Genomic DNA, 21,322 nt, shown 5'->3' on the forward strand with positions numbered 1-21,322 from the left:
CCAATCCCCGTAGACCTCTCCCTGACAGGGTCATCATCTCTCATCCCTTCCACCCCTTACAGTTCCCACCACCCCTCCCCATATCTGTAACCACCCACCCACCCTCCCGGTCAGTGATTATTAGGTATGTCACAGGTACAAGTGGGAAAAGACTGATCAGTGAAGTCAGAATTCTTGATCACCACACTCTTTTTTTTTTAAAACTTTATTTAAGATTTTATAACATGAATAACATATAGGATTACATTAAAAAAAAATTAAGAATAAAATAATAAAATTACAATACAATATCAGTAATCTAAATAAACTATACCCTCCCCAATAACTATTACACATTAATAACCCAACTCAAATTAGTCCAACCCCCCCTTCCCCCCCAAAATAAAGAGTGAAGAATTAATAAAGTTAATAATATATGTGAAAAAAAACCCACTTACAAAAAAAAAACAAAAACATAACTGATTAAAATACTAACAAAAAAAAGTAATTAATACTAAGATATCAGACTTAAAAAACATATTTAAATCAAACTTAAATGCATATATTTAACAAACGGAGTTAAGATAAAACATATATTTAACTCAAACTTAATATAAAAAATTAGTAAAGTTAGTAACATTATCTATCAAAAATTCTTAAACAATAATCAATTCTTAAAAAAAAATTGTAGCATGAAAAAAAAGATGAAAAAAAAACTTTCTCTATAGAGATAAACCTTCACCAAATATCAACTAACTTCACATCTATCATCATATTAGTCACATAAATCACCATCTTAAAACAAAATTCAAACCTCATTAAGCATTGTACAATTCAATTTTAGTACTCTTCCACCATTTTTCCCTTTTACTCTTGAATAGTCATCCAATAAAAGCTCCAATACCACATTTAAATATCCCCAATCATTACGTTAAAATTCAGATATCCAAATAATAAAAACACATCTACAACGAAATCTATATCTTCAACAAATGGAGCATATACCACAAACAAAATTCAAGCCTCATTAAAAATTATAACTTTCACCATTATTCCCTTCATTCTATAACTAAAATAGCAAAATAATATACACCAGAATTACCACTCCTTTCACCTTAAAGTTAAAGAAAAAATATTTAAAAAACTTATCCATCCCATTCACATTTAAATTTCAGATATTCCTTATCCACTGAATAAATTTTACAAAAAAAAACACATCAATTTTTAGTTTTTTAAACAATCAAATACTTTCTTATGCTTTTTTTTATATTTAAACAAAAAAAACCCCTTCACTCTTTAATCTCATAATACAAAAAAAAGGAAAAAAAAAACGGGTAAGAGGTTAAAAATACCCCCTCCCGTCTAAACCTCGCAATGCGGTAACTCCCAAAAAAAATGGGTGTGAGATAACTCACACGTAGCAGATGACTTTCAGGAAATAGTGCCTATCCAGTTCTCTCCCCCAATTCTCACTTCATCTTAAACTAACATCCTCATTATTTAATATCCCTTTTTTTTTAAAAAAAGAAAAAAAAAGGACAACTCTTCTTTTAATCAGCTCCAACTGCCGAATCACCATTACAACCATTCCTTCTTGGAGCAAGGCTCTTTTCTTCCATCTCTTGTCTCCTTAGAGATCGCGGCGGACTATGTCTCTGTTGGAACTGAGTAATTGGCAGCTCTTGAGCAAATGCTATAGCTTCCTTTGGTTGGCAACCATCTTGAAAAACCTTCAAAACAGCTGGATATCTAAAGGTTGCCTTGAAACCTTTCTTCCACAACAACTCTTTAGCAGGATTGAATTCCCGTTGTTGGAACATAACTTCTTGACTCAAATCCACATAGAAGAAAACTCGATTATTTTGAATCATCAAGGGTGATTTTCTCTGTTGTGCATTTCTAATAGCCACTCATAAAATTATTTCTCTGTTGTAATAATTCAAGCAACGAACCAAAACAGGTCTTGGACCTGAAATAGGTCTTCTACGCAAGGCTCTGTGAGCATGTTCCAGTATTATACCTTCCGGGAAATGTTCTTGACCCAGCACCTGCGGAATCCATTCAGTAAAAAATTTTCTTGGGTCTGGTCCCTCCATACCTTCCGGCAAACCAATAATCTTTATATTGTTCCGTCTGGATTGGTTTTCCAAATAATCAATCTTTTTCACCAAATTTTTATTTTGAGTTTGTATGTCTTCGACCATTTTGGTCACATCAAAAACTTGATCCCGTATTTCGTCTCTATCTTCTTCACACAAATTAAATTTATCTCTCACTTCAAGCATAAAAGCTCCAAACTCAGCCATCTGTTGAGAATGTATTTTCACCAAAGTATTAAACCTAGTACCAAGTTCAGTCATAATCTTGGATAATCCCTGCATTGTATAAGATAATTTAGATTCAAGATTCACAAAAATCTTTTCAATTGGAAGAGATTTTGGCTCAACAGATTCCTGCTTCTTCTCCAAAGGATCTTCTATTCCTTCCTTCATTCTGGTTGCCTTCCTTGTAGTATGACTGCGTGTGGAAACCCCAGCCACAGCCTCTCCAGCAATGACTGGAGGACGCTGGCTGGGGTTTTCCCCAGTCCATAATGTATTAAATTCTCCCAGTACATCAAGTTGTATAGGTTCTTGTACCTCAAGAGATGCAGTTTGCAGCGCCACCTCTACAGATGACAAATGCCTTTGAGTAACTCTTTGTTTTAAAGGCTGTTTGGCGCCCTCTTTAGGGGGCTCTACCGATGTAACATAAAACTCTACATCCGAACACTGTTCCTCTCTCCTGGGATCCATTTCATGCTGAGTCCCGGTGTCTTTCCTGTAGCTAGGCTCCAAAACTTGAACTTTTGGAAAATGTAGTTTTTTGATAATCTGTTGTCGTTTTTTTTTGCTCTTTTCCACCAATTGTACCATCATAAGTTAAATTAACAGCACTGAAATTATCTAAACTTTTAAAGAATTTTAACAGGCATTTCTAGACAAAACAATAAGATAGAGCCAGGAAAGGACTGGAAGGCACGTCTGATCCTTACGCCATCTTGCCACGCCCCCGATCACCACACTCCTATTGAGTAATGGGGCAGTCTCACAGATCAGATGACCTCCTCCTGTTCTTATTTTTTTCTGTTCTGGTGTCTTTTTTAATCTATTCAGAAAGGCAAATTATAAAAATGTTATCAACCAAACAAGGAATAAAAGGCATTCTAAGGTGTTACTGTTAAACAACTGAATTTGTCAAATGCAGATCAATAGAAAGATTTCCAGAAGGGAACATCTTTCTAAGGTTAATATCGAAAGTCGTGTTGCTTGGAAAACATTACTGGAGCAGAAGTTACATTTATCATGAGATGCAATCACTGCTTAAATTATTTGGTGGACAAACACCAAATATTTTTAATTCTATTGTAACATTGCATGAAATAAGAAACCCAAGCTAAATTCCCGGAAATTGATTTTATCTGTCAATATAAAACTCTCGCATATCTTTAATAAACCAACAAGGGTGCTGAGAAAAAAAATATTTAAAAAGCTCAGATTTAAAAGTAGGACCCAAAGTTTAACTTTATAAATCTAAAAATTTCCATGATAATATTTACACAGCACATGAATGATATTGCATGAGTTCCTTCAAAACACTTGCAAAGGTGCCCATATTGTTGGGATCGGGAATGAGGACAGTGCACTGAGCAAAGAAACGCAAAGTATTTCAAATCAGAACTCTGTTCTTATGAAAAGGCATCCAGAATGATAATACCTTTCTCCTGATATGAATTTGATCCACTTCTAATATTTCTCAGTTTAAATGTAGCAATGAAAACAGCCCGGTCAAGCAAAGATGCCCCTCAGAGGAATATTAAAACCTCAGTCAAAGCACATTTAGAGAACAATAAAATATCAACCATGAAGCTTTCCATCAATGGGTCCCAAAGAGAAGAAAAACCAGAACGACCCCTTATTAATGGGTTACCAGGTGGACAAAGGGCCAGGAACAGCTCCTTCATTTTCTCTTTTTCTGATTGTGGTTTTGCTGCTTCAGTTGTGTAAAAATATGAAGAAATTTCAAGAAAGAATGACATGAGCATTAGGAATAAGAGAAGTAATCTGCTTTTCATAGAGCCAGTGCTCTGGAGGCTTTCTATGGATTTCAAACATTCCATGAATCTACACATTACAAAGCTAGAATGAGCCACATTTCTTACATTAGCTGTAAACTGATGGTTTTCCTGGATGTCGCCATGGAACAAATTGCTAATGAGTGAATCCTAGCTAACAATTATGAATGCTAGAATGCACAATAAACGTTACTTGGCGAGCTTACAACTAAATGTTGAATATTCCAGTTTCAGGTAACCCTCACCACTGTTGCTCTCCTCTCACACAAACTCACGTCACTGAGTTTCCTTCTTCTTTAGTTCATCTTCCTGAACCCTCCCAAAACCTGGTTCTGTCTGCCCATCACCACCCCAACACACCCCCCACCCCAACAATCAGGTTCCACCTTGGATCGAACAGCCTCTTGATACGAGCCCAAAGGACATCAAAACCAAGCAGAAATAGACATTCAGCAAGACAAGTATTTACTTAAACAAAAGTTGTTTTTAATTCTCTTTAAACATGAAAACAGAATCAAACTTTAACTTATCTCTATACGTAACTAACCCAAATTAACCCCCTTCTAATTCTAAGCACACGTGTATGATGTGTGTGTAAATTTAAGAAAAGTTCTTTGGTTCACAGTTCAATCTCACTTCTTCTTCCAAGTTCTCTGGTTGCAGGCAATTCTTATACTGTGCACAGAATTTAACATGTATAAAGTTCACCAGGCTTTGGTGCTCAAAAGATAAATGTTTACCGCTCAGGAAGGTTCTTGTAGAGTTTACAGATTGTGGTTTGCTGTACCAGGATTTCAACAACTGAGGCACCACCATTAGTCACCTCAATGTCTCGCTGATGAGACTTGCCCCATCTGGGTTTTCCAGATGGTAACCTCTTTCTTTCAGGCTACCACAAAGTTCCTTTCTATCCTGCTTCTTCCAAGAGAAACATCAGACAGATAGCACTACCAGTCATCCACTGCCCTGGAGCTTTCGGTTTCCAACCAGCTTTCCCTGGCTTGCACTGTTCAGCTGCTTTCAGTTTCACACAAACACACTGGTTGAGAGAGCTTGTTGAGATTGGTCTTGGTTTCTCTCTCTCTCTCTCTCTCTCTCTCTCTCTCTCTCTCTCCCCAACTGCCAGAAAGCCCATATGACTTTCTCACTTGCAAAAACCCCAACCTTCTTCAGCAAACCACAGGAGTTCTCTCTCTCGGTCAATCTGTTGTCTTAGATAAACAAAACCCAGGAGTGACCTTTCTGTGAGCACACTGTAGTTATTTTTTAACAGCCAGTTTGTCTCCTCCAAACAATAGTATATTCATTTCATGATGTCATTTCAATTAGCACCTACTTGAGAAATGTGCATAAAATTTTCCAAAGTTTCTGCAATGTTACTTAATATGAGTTCTTCAGTATTTCAAATAAGATCTGTTTTAAAATGTGTGTATGTATGTAACCTACTCTATTTTACAAAATTCCTCTCAATATTAATCAATTTTACCTCCCTTTCTTTAGAGGAATTTTAACTCTGTGTTAAAATTCAGTAATAACAAAACTGCCTTTAAAATCACTAAAAATATAATTCACAATATATACATGTTATAATAAAGTAATAATGTTGAAAGCATTTTACACATGATCAATTTTAACATCTTGACAGACAATCCGCTATAATATTATTTGAACATTGTCACATTTGTGGCCCGAAATGTGAAGTTAATAAAACATTAAACACAAGTTTTATCAGGTAAACTTCTCAGTGTCTTTTATTTTCCAGTTTCCTTTGTTCTCCTGCTTGTGTTCTTATCTCTCTCTCATACCACGTGACTTCCGGTACATCTCATACATATTCATTATCATGACATCCCTCCTTTAATCAGAAATAAACTTTACCTTCACTTACCAATATCCCTCGGAAACATACAAACATCGTAACTAATGGTAATACTATAACTCAACTACATAAAATTTACTTCCTACAGCACTCATACATGCACTTTATGATATAAGATTAAAATAATATCCCAAAGTTCTTATTAAAACTATGGCACAAAGTCTTTGTATCGTTTGGGCGCTTTCCGGTTTCGTTTCGGCCTCCCTGCGATATTGTCGTCGCTTCTCGGTTGTTCACTCTCAGCGTCGGAAATACTGCTCGCCACGGCTTCGGGTGTTTCTGGCGCTCTAGTCACTTCATCAGGAGTGCTGGTAACTGCCTCTGGAACATCATCAGGTCTCTCAGTTTCAGCATCTCGTATTGGCCTTTCAACTTCTTCGCTCGATGTATCTCTGGACTGGTACCTTTTTACACCTGATACATTTCTCTTATACAGGACTCCAGTCGGAGACTTGACTGTCACCATACTACCACTTCTGGATACGACAGTATAGGGTTGATGGTAATAAGGTGTGTCTAGCTTACCACCAGTTTCATGCCTCGCTAGAACATTATCTCCTGGCATGATGTCTGAGTACTTGGCTCCACGTTTCGAATCTGTGTACAGCTTTGCTGCACCTTTCTTTTCAGCATCGTGGTCCCTCATCTCCTGGTCGTCTCAGATTTCCTTTATTTCTGGCATTTTTGTGCGGATTTTTCTCCCAAAAAATGCTTCTGCAGGACTTTTTCCTGTGGTTGCATGAGGCGTTGCTCGATAGACAGCCACATAAGTTAGCAATGCTTCTCGCCAATTTTGTCCTTCTGCGTGTGCAATCCTCAATCATTTTTCAATGGGCTGATTTTGTCTCTCTACTTCTCCATTGGCTTGCGGCCATTTCGGAGTTACTTTATGATGGTGGATACCTGTGGTCCTCATGTATTCCGCAAATGTCTCTGAAATGAATTGTGGACCATTGTCAGAGCATAATGTAACAGGTAATCCATATCTTGCTAATATCTCTGCTAATGCTTGTATTGTTTTTTCAGTGGTTGTGGACTTCAACACCACGTACTCATAGTATCTGCTGTAGTAATCTATCATACCATAATTGATTCACCCATCGGTAAAGGTCCAAGAAAATCAACAGCTACGTCGATCCATGGTCCTGTCGGGAGTTGCGTACTCCGGATCGGTTCTGGCGGATTACTCCTACTTGTGATTTGACATCCGTGACAAGTTTTAACAAATTTCTCTGCGTCTTTATCACAACCTGGCCACCATACCTTGGTTCTGAGGTTTTGTTTGGTACCAACAATACCTAGGTGTCCTTCATGCGCTAAGGATACGATCTTCGGTCTCAATATTTGCGGTATCACCAATCTGCAACCTCTTAATACACACTGTCCGATGCAACAAAGTTCGTCTCTAATGGGAATGTAAGCCTTGTGAGTACACTTGTCCCATTGTCCACTCTGTATGCATTCTCTTACTTCCATGAGTTCTGGATCACGTTCAGATTCTCTCTCGACTTCCTTCGTAGTCACAGCTTTCGGTGTCGACTGAATAACTACGAAGCGTACAAAGCTCTCTGTTTCTGTTCCCAATTCTGACTTGGATTGTGGACCACCATCCTTCACCAATCTGGACAGCGGATCAGCAATGTTTGCTTTCCCTGCAATGTGTATTACTTTATATTTGTAGGGTTGTAGTCTGAGTACCCATCTTTCTATTCTGGCACATGGTTTGGATCTAGGTGCATAGATCACCTCTAATGGCTTATGATCTGTGATGAGTTCAAATTCAATGCCGTATAAATATGCATGGAACCTCTCACAGGCCCATACAAGTCCGAGTGCTTCTTTCTCTGTCTGAGAGTATCTTCTTTCCACATCTGATAACGATCTGCTGCCATAGGCAATGATTCTTGGTCCTCCATCATGCATCTAGACCAACACGGCTCCTAAACCAACTGGGCTGGCATCCGCTATGACTTTGGTTGATGCCGCCGGATCGTAATATCCAAGAGTTTTTGCATCAGTCAGGCTTTGCTTCAGCACTGTGAACGCTTTCTTCTGCTCAGATCCAAAATGAAATGGTACACCTTTCCTGGTTAGTTTCCTTAGTGGTTCTGCCACTGTAGCGAAATTAGGAATGAACTTTGCACAAAAATTGACCAATCCCAGGAAACTCCTCCCCTCTGTTGCGTTCTGAGGTGCACGTGCCTCTGCAATAGCTTTCACCTTGGCCTCTGCAGGGTTTAGTCCTTCCCGTGTAAGTCTGTGTCCCATGAAGTCCATTTCTGACACACCTAACTGGCACTTGTTTCCATTCACGGTAAGGCCTGCCTCCTGTAGTCTAGATAGTACACGCCTCAACCATTTGTCATGATCTTCCTTCGTTGGTGCATGGACTATGATGTCGTCAGAAATGTTGGCAACTCCAGGAATGCCTTGAATCACTCGACGGATTTCATACTGGTAGATCTCCGAAGCTGCATTAATTCCAAATGATAGTCTCTTGTAACGATACAATCCACAGTGAGTCACAAATGTAGTTACATCTCGGGAACCTGGATCCAGCTCTAATTGATGATAACACCATTTCAGATCAATTTTTGAAAATACCTTGCTGGTAGTTAGTTCTTGAAGTATTTCCTCCACTGTTGGTATAAGGTGTCGTTCTCTAATTATAGCTTCATTGGCCATTCTCATGTCAACACATAGTCTTATGTCACCCTTTGGTTTGGGCACAATCACTACTGGGCTGACCCATTGTGCCGAATGTTCCACCGGTTCAAGAATGTCTTGTTCGATCAATTCTTTAATTTTGGCTTCGACTTTCCCACGAAGTCCAAACGGAGTTCGGCGCATTGGTTGCGCCTTAGGTTTGACCGTTTCATCTACCGCTAGCTTCAGTTGTCGACCTTTCAGCTTTCCTACTCCTTGGAAGACTGCGGGGAATTCTTGCTTCATATCCTTGTATGACTGAATTGAATTGACACAAGCTCCAATATGAAGTATTGCCAGGTCTTGCGCTGTGCTTCTACTCAGCAATGGTTCTACCCTCTCTTCTATGACCATAAACTCTGCTTCGGTGTACTTATCTCCAGCTTCAACAGTTGCAGTAAAACATCCAATGGTCTGCAATGGCTTGGTTGCTGTGTATGGATACAGTTTCTTGGAACACTTCTTTGAGGTACAGATGATCTTTTTCCTTTTCAACTTCTCCCATAAATGTCGATCAATCACATTACTGTCACTGCCTGAGTCTACAATGACCTGCACTGTCACTCCACCAATGATCACTGGGACCTTCTCATGATGTACTTCATTCAATGTAAATTGGTAACAACTCTGTTCCTCCTGGGTATCATCATCGTCACCGTCTATCTGGCGAATGGTATCTTTCTTTCCAGGATACTTTCCTTTCCCCCAGGCTTTGCCTTTGGAAGTTGTACTCTTCCTCTTCTGGTCTGCATTGGACTTGCTTTTGTACTTCTTTGCAAAGTGGTCCTTACCTCCACACTTTCTGCAAACTTTAACTTTGGCCGGGCAATATGGGTCTTTTCCAAAGTGACCTCGGTTTCCACATCGATAACACTCCATGTCCTGTGTCGGCATATATCTTGGCTGGTTATGATGATGTGAGAGCCTCTTAATTTGCTGGCTTGAGTTGTCTTTCAGGGTCATGGTATGAAATTGCCCTTCAACAGCCTCTAATGCAGCAGCAATGGCTAAAGCATCGGTGAGTTCCAACTCACTCCCTCTTTCCAGTAGATGTCTTCTGAGTTTATCTGATCTGCAGTGCTGTACGACTTGATCCAGTAATTGGTTGTCCAAATCAGCTGGCATGTAATTGCATCCAACAGCTAGCTGGCGTAGTCTCGTCACGTACTGAGCAATTGTCTGGCCATCTTCTTGTCTCGTTCTCCGAAACAAATGGCGTTGAAATGTAGCATTCGGTGTCACTACATAGTGTGCATTTAATGCATCTATCATCCTTTCTTCCAGTATTCAAAAGTGTCTTAAATGTTTCCCGAACTGCGGGTCCAGCAGTGAAAAGAAGTAACGCCCTTCTCTGCGCTTTTTGTTCAACCATACCGGTATCTAGAAATAGGCCACGACTGTCGGCGTAGGATTCAAATTCTTCCAGCCATGCCTTCCACTTTACACTTACAGTGCTTGCATCACCCGTTGGGTCAAAATGAGCAATTCCACTATGCATTAGAAAGTCACCGTCTGCCCCAGCCATGAGGAAATATTCCAGCCCCAAAAGTACTAAGCAAAGAGAAAATTCTTATCACCTTGAAGTTGTCTGTAATCCTCTGTAATCTTGTTTAGTCTTTAATTTTCTTCAAGCTTCTTTCATCCTCGTCGCCAATGTCACATTTGTGGCCCGAAATGTGAAGTTAATAAAACATTAAACACAAGTTTTATCAGGTAAACTTCTCAGTGTCTTTTATTTTCAAGTTTCCTTTGTTCTCCTGCTTGTGTTCTTATCTCTCTCTCATACCACGTGACTTCTCATACATATTCATTATCATGACAAACATCTGATATGAATAATTTGCAGATTATATTCTTGTAATATCAAATTCATGTTTAACAATCTTCTGTTCTTCATTTTATTCAAAAACACCAGAAGATTGTGGTCAGTAAATACCACAATTGATTCTTGAGAGGTACTGAGATACACATCAAAATTCTGTAGAGCAGACACGATTGACAACAGTTCTTTTTCAACAGTAGAATAGTTCCTTTACTGAACATTGAATTTTTTTGAAAAGTAGGCAATTGGATGGTCAATTTCTTTATGTTTTTGCAATAAAACTGAATCTGCTGCTCCCTCACTGACATCCACTGCTGCAGATAAAGGTTTATCAAAATCAGGAGATTTTAAACACAGGATAATGGCATAGCATCTCCTTTACATTTTCTAAAATTGCCTGACAATCTTTTGTCTACAGAAATTTCTCCTCGTTCTTCAAAGTGTTGGTTAAAGGAAGAGCAACCTCAGCAAAATTTCTGCAAAACTTCCAATAATATCCTGCCATTCCTAAAAACAGTCTAACTGCTTTCTTGCCATTGGGAATAGGAAACTCAGAAATTGCATTCACTTTTGCTTGAATAGGTGCAACTTTGTCATGACCAACTACATGACCCAAGTATGTCACAGTATCATTTGCAAATTCACCCTTTGCTAAGTTAACAGTTAAGTTTGCTTTGGATAATCTTGCAAACAATTTGTCCAATTCCTTCAAATGTTCTTCCAATGTGCCAATTTTATTGTGACCAAGTCATCAATATAAGCATCTGTATGCTTCAACCTTTGGATAACCAAATTAATCATCCTTTGGAATGTTGTAGGGGCATTTGTCATGCCAAAAGGTAACACATTATTCTCTTATAAACCAGATGGAGTAACAAAAGCCGAAATATTCCTTCCTCACATGGCACACACCATTTACCCTTCAACAAATCCAACTTAGTAAGAAATTTAGCTTTTCCAATTTTATCAATTCAGTCATCTATTCTTGGAATAGGATAAGCATCTGTTTTATTTACTGTAATTTTATTTTATTTACTGCAATCTGTACAGAACCTAACAGTTCCATCTGGTTTCGGTACCAGAATACAAGGAGAACTCCAATCTGAGTTTGAATGTCTAATAATATAATTTCTCAACATATATTCCATCTCCTGATCCATAATTTTACTTTTCTGAATGTTTATTCTGTATGGGTGTTGTTTAATGGGACTTGGTTCTCCGACATCCACATCGTGATAAATCACTGATGTTCATTTTGGAACGTCAGGAAAAAGATTTGTGTACTTCAAATTTAATTCCTTCAACTGCATCTGTTCTTGTGACTTAAGATGAACTAACTTTTCCAAAATTTCTGAGTTAGACAGGTGCACAGGAACCACGGTTTCTTCAAGGGTACCCTCACAAGATTTTATTTTCATAATCTTATGATCCACCACTTCCTCCACTCTGTCAACAGCCAACACCTCTGATACAGATTGTTCTCCACTACCATTATCCTCATAATAAGGTTTCAACATAAATATGTGACAATGAGTTTTATTCCTTCTATCTGGAGTGTTAAAAACATAGTTAATATCATTCAATTTTGATTTAACTGTGTACGGACTAGAAAATCTAGCTTTCAAAGGATTGTCATGTGTGGAAACAAAATCAAAACGTTACTTCCGACCTTAAAATTCTTCACTTGAGCTTGTCTATCAAATAAACACTTTATTTTACCCTGAGCCATTTCTAAATTCTCTTGAGCCAAACTCCACACTTTTTGTAGCCTATCTTTAAATTTAGAAACATAATCCAGCAAGTCCAACTGCACATCCTCATTAACCCATTGATCTTTTATCAACATCAAAGGCCCTCGAACCCGATGTCCAAACATAATTTCAAAAGGGCTGAAACCTAATGACTCCTGCACAGCCTCCCTTGCTGCAAATAACAATAAATTAATACCTTCACCCAATCTTTCCCATTCTCCAGACAATAAATCCTCATCATATTTTTAAGAGTAGAATGAAATCTTTTCAAAACTCCCTGAGTTTCAGGATGATACGCAGATGAAGTGATCTGTTTTATTCCCAACTCATAAATTAATTGTAACATAACATAACATAACATAACAATTACAGCACGGAAACAGGCCATTAGGCCCTTCTAGTCCGCACCGAACCAAACACCCCTTTCTAGTCCCACCTCCCTGCACAATGCCCATAACCCTCCATCTTCTTCTCATCCATATACCTGTCCAACCTTTTCTTAAATAATACAATTGACTCCGCCGCCACTATTTCTCCCGGAAGATGATTCCACACAGCTACCACTCTCTGAGTAAAGAAGTTCCCCCTCATGTTACCTCTAAACCTCTGCCCCTTAATTCTTAACTCATGTCCTCTTGTTTTAATCTTTCCTCCTCTTAACGGAAATAGTCTATCCACATCCATTCTGTCTATCCCTTTCATAATCTTAAATACTTCTATCAAATCCCCTCTCAACCTTCTACGCTCCAAAGAATAAAGACCCAATCTGTCCAATCTCTCCCCATACTCCAGATGCTTAAACCCAGGCAACATTCTGGTAAACCTTCTCTGCACTCTCTCCACTCTGTTTATATCCTTCCTATAATTAGGCGACCAGAACTGCACACAGAACTCCAAATTAGGCCGCACCAACGTCTTATACAATCTCAACATCACCTCCCAACTCCTATATTCCATGCAATGATTGATAAAGGCCAGCATACTAAAAGCCTTCTTCACCACCCTATTCACGTGAGTTTCTACCTTCAGGGTATGATGTACTGTTACTCCTAAATCTTTCTGCTCTTCTGTATTCCTCAATGCTCTCCCATTTACCACATATGTCCTATTCTGATTCTTCTTTCCAAAATGAAGCACTTATCAGCATTAAATTCCATCTGCCATTTTTCAGCCCACTTTTCTAAACAGCCCAAATCCCTCTGCAATCCTTGAAAACCTTCTTCATTATCCACTATTCCACCTATCTTAGTATCGTCTGCATATTTACTAATCGAATTCACCACCCCATCATCTAGATCATTAATGTATATAACGAACAACAATGGGCCCAATGCAGATCCTTGAGGCACACCACTGGTCACCAGCCTCCAACCTGACAGACAATTATCCACTACCACTCTCTGGCCTCTCCCTTTCAGCCAATGTTCAATCCATTTGACTATCTTAAAATTTATACCTAAAGACTGCACCTTCCTAACTAACCTTCCATGTGGTACCTTATCGAAGGCCTTACTGAAGTCCATATAGACAACATCCACTGCGCTACCCTCATCCACATTCCTAGTCACCTCTTCAAAAAATTCAATCAGATTGTGAAACAACCCAGAGATGAAATTAGATCCATGATCACTCTGAATTTCTTTAGATAATCCAAACACTGTGAAAAATCTTTCCAGAGCCTTTACCACCGTTTTGGCTTTAATATTCCTTAATGGTATAGTCTCTGGAAATCTCTATATTGTACACATAATTGTTAATGTACTGATTCCCAGACTTAGTTTTTGGCAAGGGACCTACACAATCCACAGTAACCCTAGTGAAAGGTTCCCCAACAACAGGAATAGGTTGTAATGGAGCCACTGGAGGATCCTGGTTAGGTTTCCCCTCAACCTGACAAAAATGACATGTCCGGGACCAATTTACCACATCCTTCCTCAAACCAGGCCAGAAAAATTGTTTTAAAATCTTATACATGGTTTTCTTTACACCAAGATGACTACATAAAGGTGTACTGTGAGCTAAATTTAAAATTTCATTCTGGTAATTTCTAGGAACAACCACCTGATGAATCACCCCCCCTCCCCCCCCCCCCACTCTTCATTAGCAGGAATATTAAGAGGTCTGTCTAAATTCAACTGCCTAAATTCAACTGTTTGAATACATGCTTCTGGTGAAACCATCTTTTCTCTCTTTTTTTTTCAATAGTAGACAATTTGCAATAACATGATCATGTTTTTTTTTTACAAAAATGACATAAATCCAGAAGTTGTGTCCTTTCCGACCTTCTCTCCAGACTTAATTTCAGGGTTACTATCCTGCTCCATATTAATCCTCTGAACAGGTTTATTACTCTGCTCCACATTAATTTTCTGAAAATGTGTACCATTTTGAGATGTACATTTATGAATTAATGCAAATTGGTCTGCTAATCTAGCTGCATGTTGCCATGTAGCCATGTCTCTCTCATCCAGGTATAATTTACTCTCCTTTGGGACACACCTTTTAATTTCCTCAATTAACATCAATTCTCTCAATCCATCAAAATCATTATTTTTTCCTCTTGAGGTGCACCAATGGTCAAACCATACAGATTTCTTCAAAGCAAAATCCATATAAGATTGATTCCATGTTTTTAAATCAAACTCCTAAATTTTTGTCTATACGCTTCTGGAACCAACTCATGAGCTTTCAAAACAGCTTGGTTCACAATATCATAATTTACCACTTATTGTGCAGTCAAGCTAGAGTATACAATTTGTGCTTTTCCCTTCAATACATTTTGGATGATGAAGGGTTTGTAATGGAAATATATTTAAATCTGAATCAAGCGAATGAGAATGTTTTGGAGGGAGGTGATTTTAATTGTTGTTCTGTTATTGGATAAATCTCCAAAAACTTTTAAGAGAACAAAGATGTTAGCTGTTGTTAACAATTATGAAGGATTTAAATTTGGTTGAGATTTGGAGAAGATTAAATCCGACAAAGAAAGATATTTCTTTTCATTCATCCAGACATGATTATTTTTCTAGAATAGAATTATTTTTAGTATCAGCACAATACAAGAGTAGGATTTTGTCTGATCATTCTTTATTACTAATCTCTTTTAAAAGTTCTAAAATGTAGAAACTACAAATCATTGGAGATTTAATACGATGCTGTTAAAGCAACCTGAATTTATTGAATATATTAGAGATCACATTAAACTTTTTTTTAAAACAGATAAATGAGAATTCAGTACAAAATAAATTTGTTTTATGGGATGCTTTAAAAGCGTATTTGAGAGGACAATTTATTAGCTATTTGACTAAAATTAAGAAACAATATTTGACAGAAAGTCAAAATCTGGAGAAGGAAACAGAGGTCTTAGAAAAAGATTTACAGCAAAATTCGACAGAGGATAGAAAAGCCTACTTAAGTAAATTAAAGTTACGTTATAATACTTTACAAACATACAAATATGAAAAATTATTAAACAACATTAAAATGAGTTAGGAGTATGTGCCCATGAAATTTAGCTTGGCCGTTAAAGATGGCACAAGTTTTGAGGACAATAAATGCAGTTAGAAAGGGTTTGGTTATTACTTACAAACCCCAGGAAATTAATGAAGATTTTGTTTGTTTTAGGAGGACTTGTATACCTCTGAGGGGAAGCAGGATAATGATTGAAATGAATCATTTTTGTCAGAGTTGAACTTACTGTCATTGAAAGAGAAAGATAAGAAAGAGTTGGATAATTTCTTTACAGATTTTGAAATTAAAGCAGCTTTACAGGCTAACAATTCCTAGTGGGAAATCACCAGGTGAAGATGGATTTACTTCAGAGTTTTATAAAGAATTTTATGATTTATTGCTACCAGTATTTATAGAAGTTTTGAAACAAGCTACAGATACTGGTTCTTTTCCAGAGTCTTTTTCTAAGGCATTAATTACTGTTATTCCAATAAAAGATAGGGACTAATTGAAAGTTGGTTCATATAGACCTATTTCTTTATTGAATGTAGATTACAAAATTGTGGCAAAGGTTTTGGCTAATAGATTAGCTAGATTGATGAGTATTTGGATTGTAAGCAGATGACACAATTTTGGTGGTCAAATAAGATTAAATATTTAGGAATAGTTACTGATGCTAATTATTAACATTTATACAAGTTAAATTATATACCTTTATTAAATAAAATTAAATTTGATTTAAATAGGTGGAAAGACTTACCGTTAATTTTATTGGAGTGAGTGAATTGTATCAAAATGAATATTTTTCCTCGTATACAGTATCTTTTTCAGTTTCAGTCTATACTTTATAAGGTTACAAAAGAATTTTTTTAAGAATTAAATGCATCAGTTCAAGTATTTTTATGGAAAGGTAAATTATCAAGAGTATCATTACGAAGGTTGACATGGAGATATGCTTTAGGGGGACTTCAATTACCACATTTTCAGAATTATTATGAGGCGACTCAGTTAAAATTTATTAATAGGATGTTTGATAAGGATCATCCCCCTAGATGGGCTAAGGTTAAATTGATCCAGATTTCAGAACAAAATAAAGATCAATTTATTTATAAATGGAATCCTTACTGTTAACAAAAATATAATTTACCTGTATTGAAACATTTGAAGGAAATATGGTATACTTAGGATCAAATTATTGGAATTAAAGGTAAAATTTTGGCTAATACCCCAATATGTCAGAATAAATTATTTTCTTTCTCAGTGAACAACTATTACTTGAGACTGTGGGAACAGTAGGGTATTAGACTGGTGGGAGATTGTTATGAAGAAAGATCATTTCTATCATTTAATAGATTAAAGGAAAAGTTTGGGATTATGTCCCATGATCCCACAATCCCATGCATTGTTTGCATATTATCAAATATATAACATAACATAACAATTACAGCACGGAAACAGGCCATTAGGCCCTTCTAGTCCGCACCGAACCAAACACCCCTTTCTAGTCCCACCTCCCTGCACAATGCCCATAACCCTCCATCTTCTTCTCATCCATATACCTGTCCAACCTTTTCTTAAATAATACAGTTGACTCCGCCGCCACTATTTCTCCCTTACTTTGCCTTTTTTTCTTTTTCTTGCACTATTTTTATTTATTTTGTAAGGTGGTTTATATAAATGTTTGTACTGCGATGTTGCCACAAAGCAATTCATTTTGTGACATGTTCGCAGGAAAATTATCCATATATACACGTACATAAATAAATAAACATTGTTTCATTAATATGAAAGTCTTGGATGGTGAGTGATAACAGTCTAACCCTTTGCTATCTCACACCCATAACCCCCTATTTTTCTTTCATCCATGTGCCTGTCTAAGAGTCTTTTAAATACCTCTACTGTTCCAGCCACTACCACATCCCTGGCAATGCCAAGGACCCTCTACTCTCTATGTAAAAAAACTTACCGCTGATGTCTCCCCTACACCTTCCTCTCTTCACCTTGTACAGATGTCCTCTGGTGTTTCTACTCCTGCCCTGGGAGAAGTTCCTTTGGTCGTTCTGCATTTTCACTGCCCGTGGGAAGAACCCACACCTCAGCCTGGCTCTGATACTCCTGCACCGCTGCTGACGGATGCCGTGTGGAGGGCGAAAGGCTTTTTTCAGACCATGGTGGTGATAGATCACGTAAATCGGAGGGGGGGGGGAGGGGGGGGAGGAGACTCCAGTGATCCTCTCCTTATGGATTGACTTCTGATCGTTTAGATAAACCTCTAACTCACTGCTTCTTGCTTTGGACAGGGTTGTTCATTGAGAAGATAGTTCAACACCAACTACTCAAATCGCAGTTCTCCTTATCGAAGGTAGTTTCCTCCACAAGACAAACATGATACATGCATAAGAGTCTTGAATACTTTCAGAGTGTCTCTACAAGCTGGCCTTCATTAATCAGTGGATTGAATTCAACAGTCGAGAGGCAATATTATAAAACTCTGGTAAGTAAGACCACGCTTGGAAGATTGTGTATAGTTCTGGTTGCCTCATTAGAGGAAGGGCGTGGAAGTGAGGGAGAGGGTGCAGAGGAGGTTTACCAGGATGATGCCTGGATTGGAGAACATGTCTTGTGAGGCAAAGTTAACAGACCTATGCCTTGTCTCTTTGGAACAAAGAAAAATGAGAGGTGACTTAATAAAGGTCTAGGTGATGGCATAGATAAGGTAGACAGCCAGCACCTTTTTCCCAGGGTAGGAGTAGCAACACCAGAAGACATCTAAACAAGGTGAAGAGAGGAAAGTGTAGGGGAGACATCAGCGGTAAGTTTTTACACAGAGAGTGGTGGGTCCTTGGCAATGCCAGGGATGATGGTGGAGGCTGGAACAGTAGGGGCATTTAAAAGACCCTGAGACAAGCATATGGTTAAAAGAAAAATAGGGAGTTATGGGTATGAGATAGGAAAGGGTTAGACTGTTAAGTGGGTTTTTATCGGTCAGCACAATATTGTGAGCCGAAGGGCCTACACTATACTGTTCTGTACTTGGTTATTAGATAATTTAGGGTGCAAATTAAAATTGCCTAAAAGATCTGTTTGAATGTTTATTAACTTATGGAGTAAAAAAAGATTTCAGAAATGTATCATTTATTGCAAAAGAAGATGACTAAACCTGATTTGTATAAAATGAACATTAAATGGGAGAATGATTTATCAATTCCAATATCTCAGGAGGAGTGGAGGACTCTGTGTGAGGAAAGTATGACTAGACTAATCAATGTGCGATATAGTTTGGGTCATTATAATTTTTTACACCAATTGTATTCAACTCCCAAGAAGTTAAAAAGATATGGTTTTAGCTCTCCGGATTTACGTTTGAGATGAGGAAAAGAAATAGGCACTTTGGCTTTGTGAAAAGGTAAAGCATTTTTGGTATAGAATTATAGAATTTTTGGAAGGTTTATTCAAATTCATACTAACTCTTGATCCGATTTTATTTTTATTGGGATACACTATGTTGACTTTGGGTTTAAAATTAAACAAATTTCAAATGGCATTTATTCGGTTAGCTTTACCAGTTGATAGGAAATGTACAGTGATTACATGAAAGAATGATATTGAATTAAATATTCAAAGATGGCATACTGAATTGAGAATTTGTATACCTCTGGAAAAGATACTTATAATTTGCGTAACAATTATCTTTCTTTATTAAAATGTGGAATCTGTATTTGAAATATGTATGTTTGGAAGTATGATGTTCGTTAGATGGGATTTGCACCATCCACGGCATTAAATTACTGATAAATATGTATTTTAACTCCATTTATTATTATTATTATTGTTTTTTGGAGTAGATTGGGGTGGAGGTTGGGAGGGAGGGATGGGAGGGGGAGGGGAGTATATAGGGAGAAAATGTTGTATTATCATACTTTATTATATTTGAATTTTAACTTTTGCTCAATAAATAAAGTTATTTAAAAAAGCACAAATTGGACTTTTGAACATTAGATACACGTGAAGGAATATATAACATTAATCTGATACACTACAAAATCAGTGATAACCATCATCAGATTCGCAACTGCCATAGTGTTACGAGCCCAGAGGACCCCAAAACCCAGCAGCAATAGATATTCACCAAGACAAATAGTTATTTAAACAAAAGTTGCTTTTAATTATCTTTAAACATGAAAACAGGATCGCACTTTAACTTATTACTATTAATTAACTAACCTAACTTAACCCCCTTCTAATTCAAAGTGCACATGTATGTAATGTGTGTGTGTGTAAGTTCACAGTCCAATTTCACTTCTCATTCCTCCAAGTTCACTGGTTGCAGGCAATTCTTATACTGTGCACAGAATTTAGCATTTATAAAGTTCACCAGGCTTTGGTGCTTGAAAGGTAATGGTTACTGGTCAGGATGGTTCTTGTCAGTTTGCAGAGAGATGTTGTTCCAGGACATCCACAAATGAGTTCACTGGACACCTACACCTGATTCCTTAAAACCAGCCACTTCAGTGTCTTGTCGAAGAAACTTGCACCCTCAGGGTTTTCCAGATGATAACCTCTTTCAGGTCATCACTGTAATGGAAGATTTAAACAGTGTCTTTGATTCTGCAAGGCTGAGAACTTGCCTGTTTTTTTTAGAAAATTAGTAAACACATCTGGTTTACACTATGAGGCCCAGGATGCATATTTAGTAGACACATCTAAATTCCACCATGGGGCCCAGGATGCAGTTGAATAGGAAGACCTTATCTAATTTACACTTATGAGGCCCAGAGATGCAGTTTTCTTTTGTTGGTCGCAGACTGTGAAGATAATTAAACCATTTGTTCAAAAGATAAGATCTGAAGTAAACAATTTTTGGGTAATATAAGCCATGGTCCCACTGCTGAAGTGAAAGACTCTTAAAGAGGTGGCAACATTTCTCAGCAAGAAGAAGAACTTCAAGAGTCCAGGTAACATCCCGGTCGAGGGAGGTAGAGAAGCTGCTCCCGGCGCCCCGACAACCTACTACAAGTATGCAGTCACTGCCTTGCTTTGACAGTTGGGACCAGTCCAGGCATTGAAAGTATAATTGGGAAGGGCTTGCATATTGTAGTGTGAATTCAGCTTTAGATTGAGTAATAAAGACTTGTATAAACTGAACTGTTCTTGGTGTGTGTGTCTATTTTCTTTCGGTAGTTCGAACACTGTGACCAATCTAAAACGAACAAAGTGAGAGGTACAAGTTTACCCAAGACAATTGGCGCTGCGAGCAGGGTTGGTCTCAAGATGTTTCGCCGAAAGAAAGAGGTGCACCCTGAGTAGTTCTTGATTCCGGGATGGACTTCCAAAGACGATGGGTTTGGCATGTTGGCCAATTCCCTGTCTTTGTTGGGACCACCCTTCAGTTGGGATGAGAAGTTAGATCCATCAAATGTGCCTCTGGGAGAGCGGGTTTCCACTCTCCTTCGAGAAAGTAAATTTCCTGTTAAAAAGGGGACGCTGACGGACGGTATTTGGCTGCTGGCCACAGCCTTAACCACTCTGTTCAATGTGAAGCAGAATCAGTTCAGTGAGAAGTAGAATCTCAGCGTAAGAGAGAGCAACTAGAGGAGGAGCTAGAAGCCCTGCGACAACGC

The 21,322-nt window shown here is 37.9% G+C and overlaps 1 protein-coding gene across 2 annotated transcripts in view; it reads right to left on the minus strand.

Annotated features, from left to right (window-relative positions):
- Window positions 1–633: 633 nt before the first annotated feature.
- LOC138755048 (uncharacterized) overlaps window positions 634–21,322 on the minus strand; it is a 62,156-nt gene continuing 41,467 nt past the window's right edge. For both annotated transcript variants that reach the window (XM_069920218.1, XM_069920219.1), the window contains one exon: window positions 634–3,126. In XM_069920218.1, coding sequence (XP_069776319.1) covers window positions 1,890–2,897 — 1,008 coding nt within the window. In that variant the 5' untranslated portion in view covers window positions 2,898–3,126 and the 3' untranslated portion in view covers window positions 634–1,889. The remainder of the gene's footprint in view (window positions 3,127–21,322) is intronic.

This window comes from Narcine bancroftii, chromosome 2 (genome assembly GCF_036971445.1).
Source record: "Narcine bancroftii isolate sNarBan1 chromosome 2, sNarBan1.hap1, whole genome shotgun sequence".
Taxonomy (NCBI): domain Eukaryota; kingdom Metazoa; phylum Chordata; class Chondrichthyes; order Torpediniformes; family Narcinidae; genus Narcine; species Narcine bancroftii.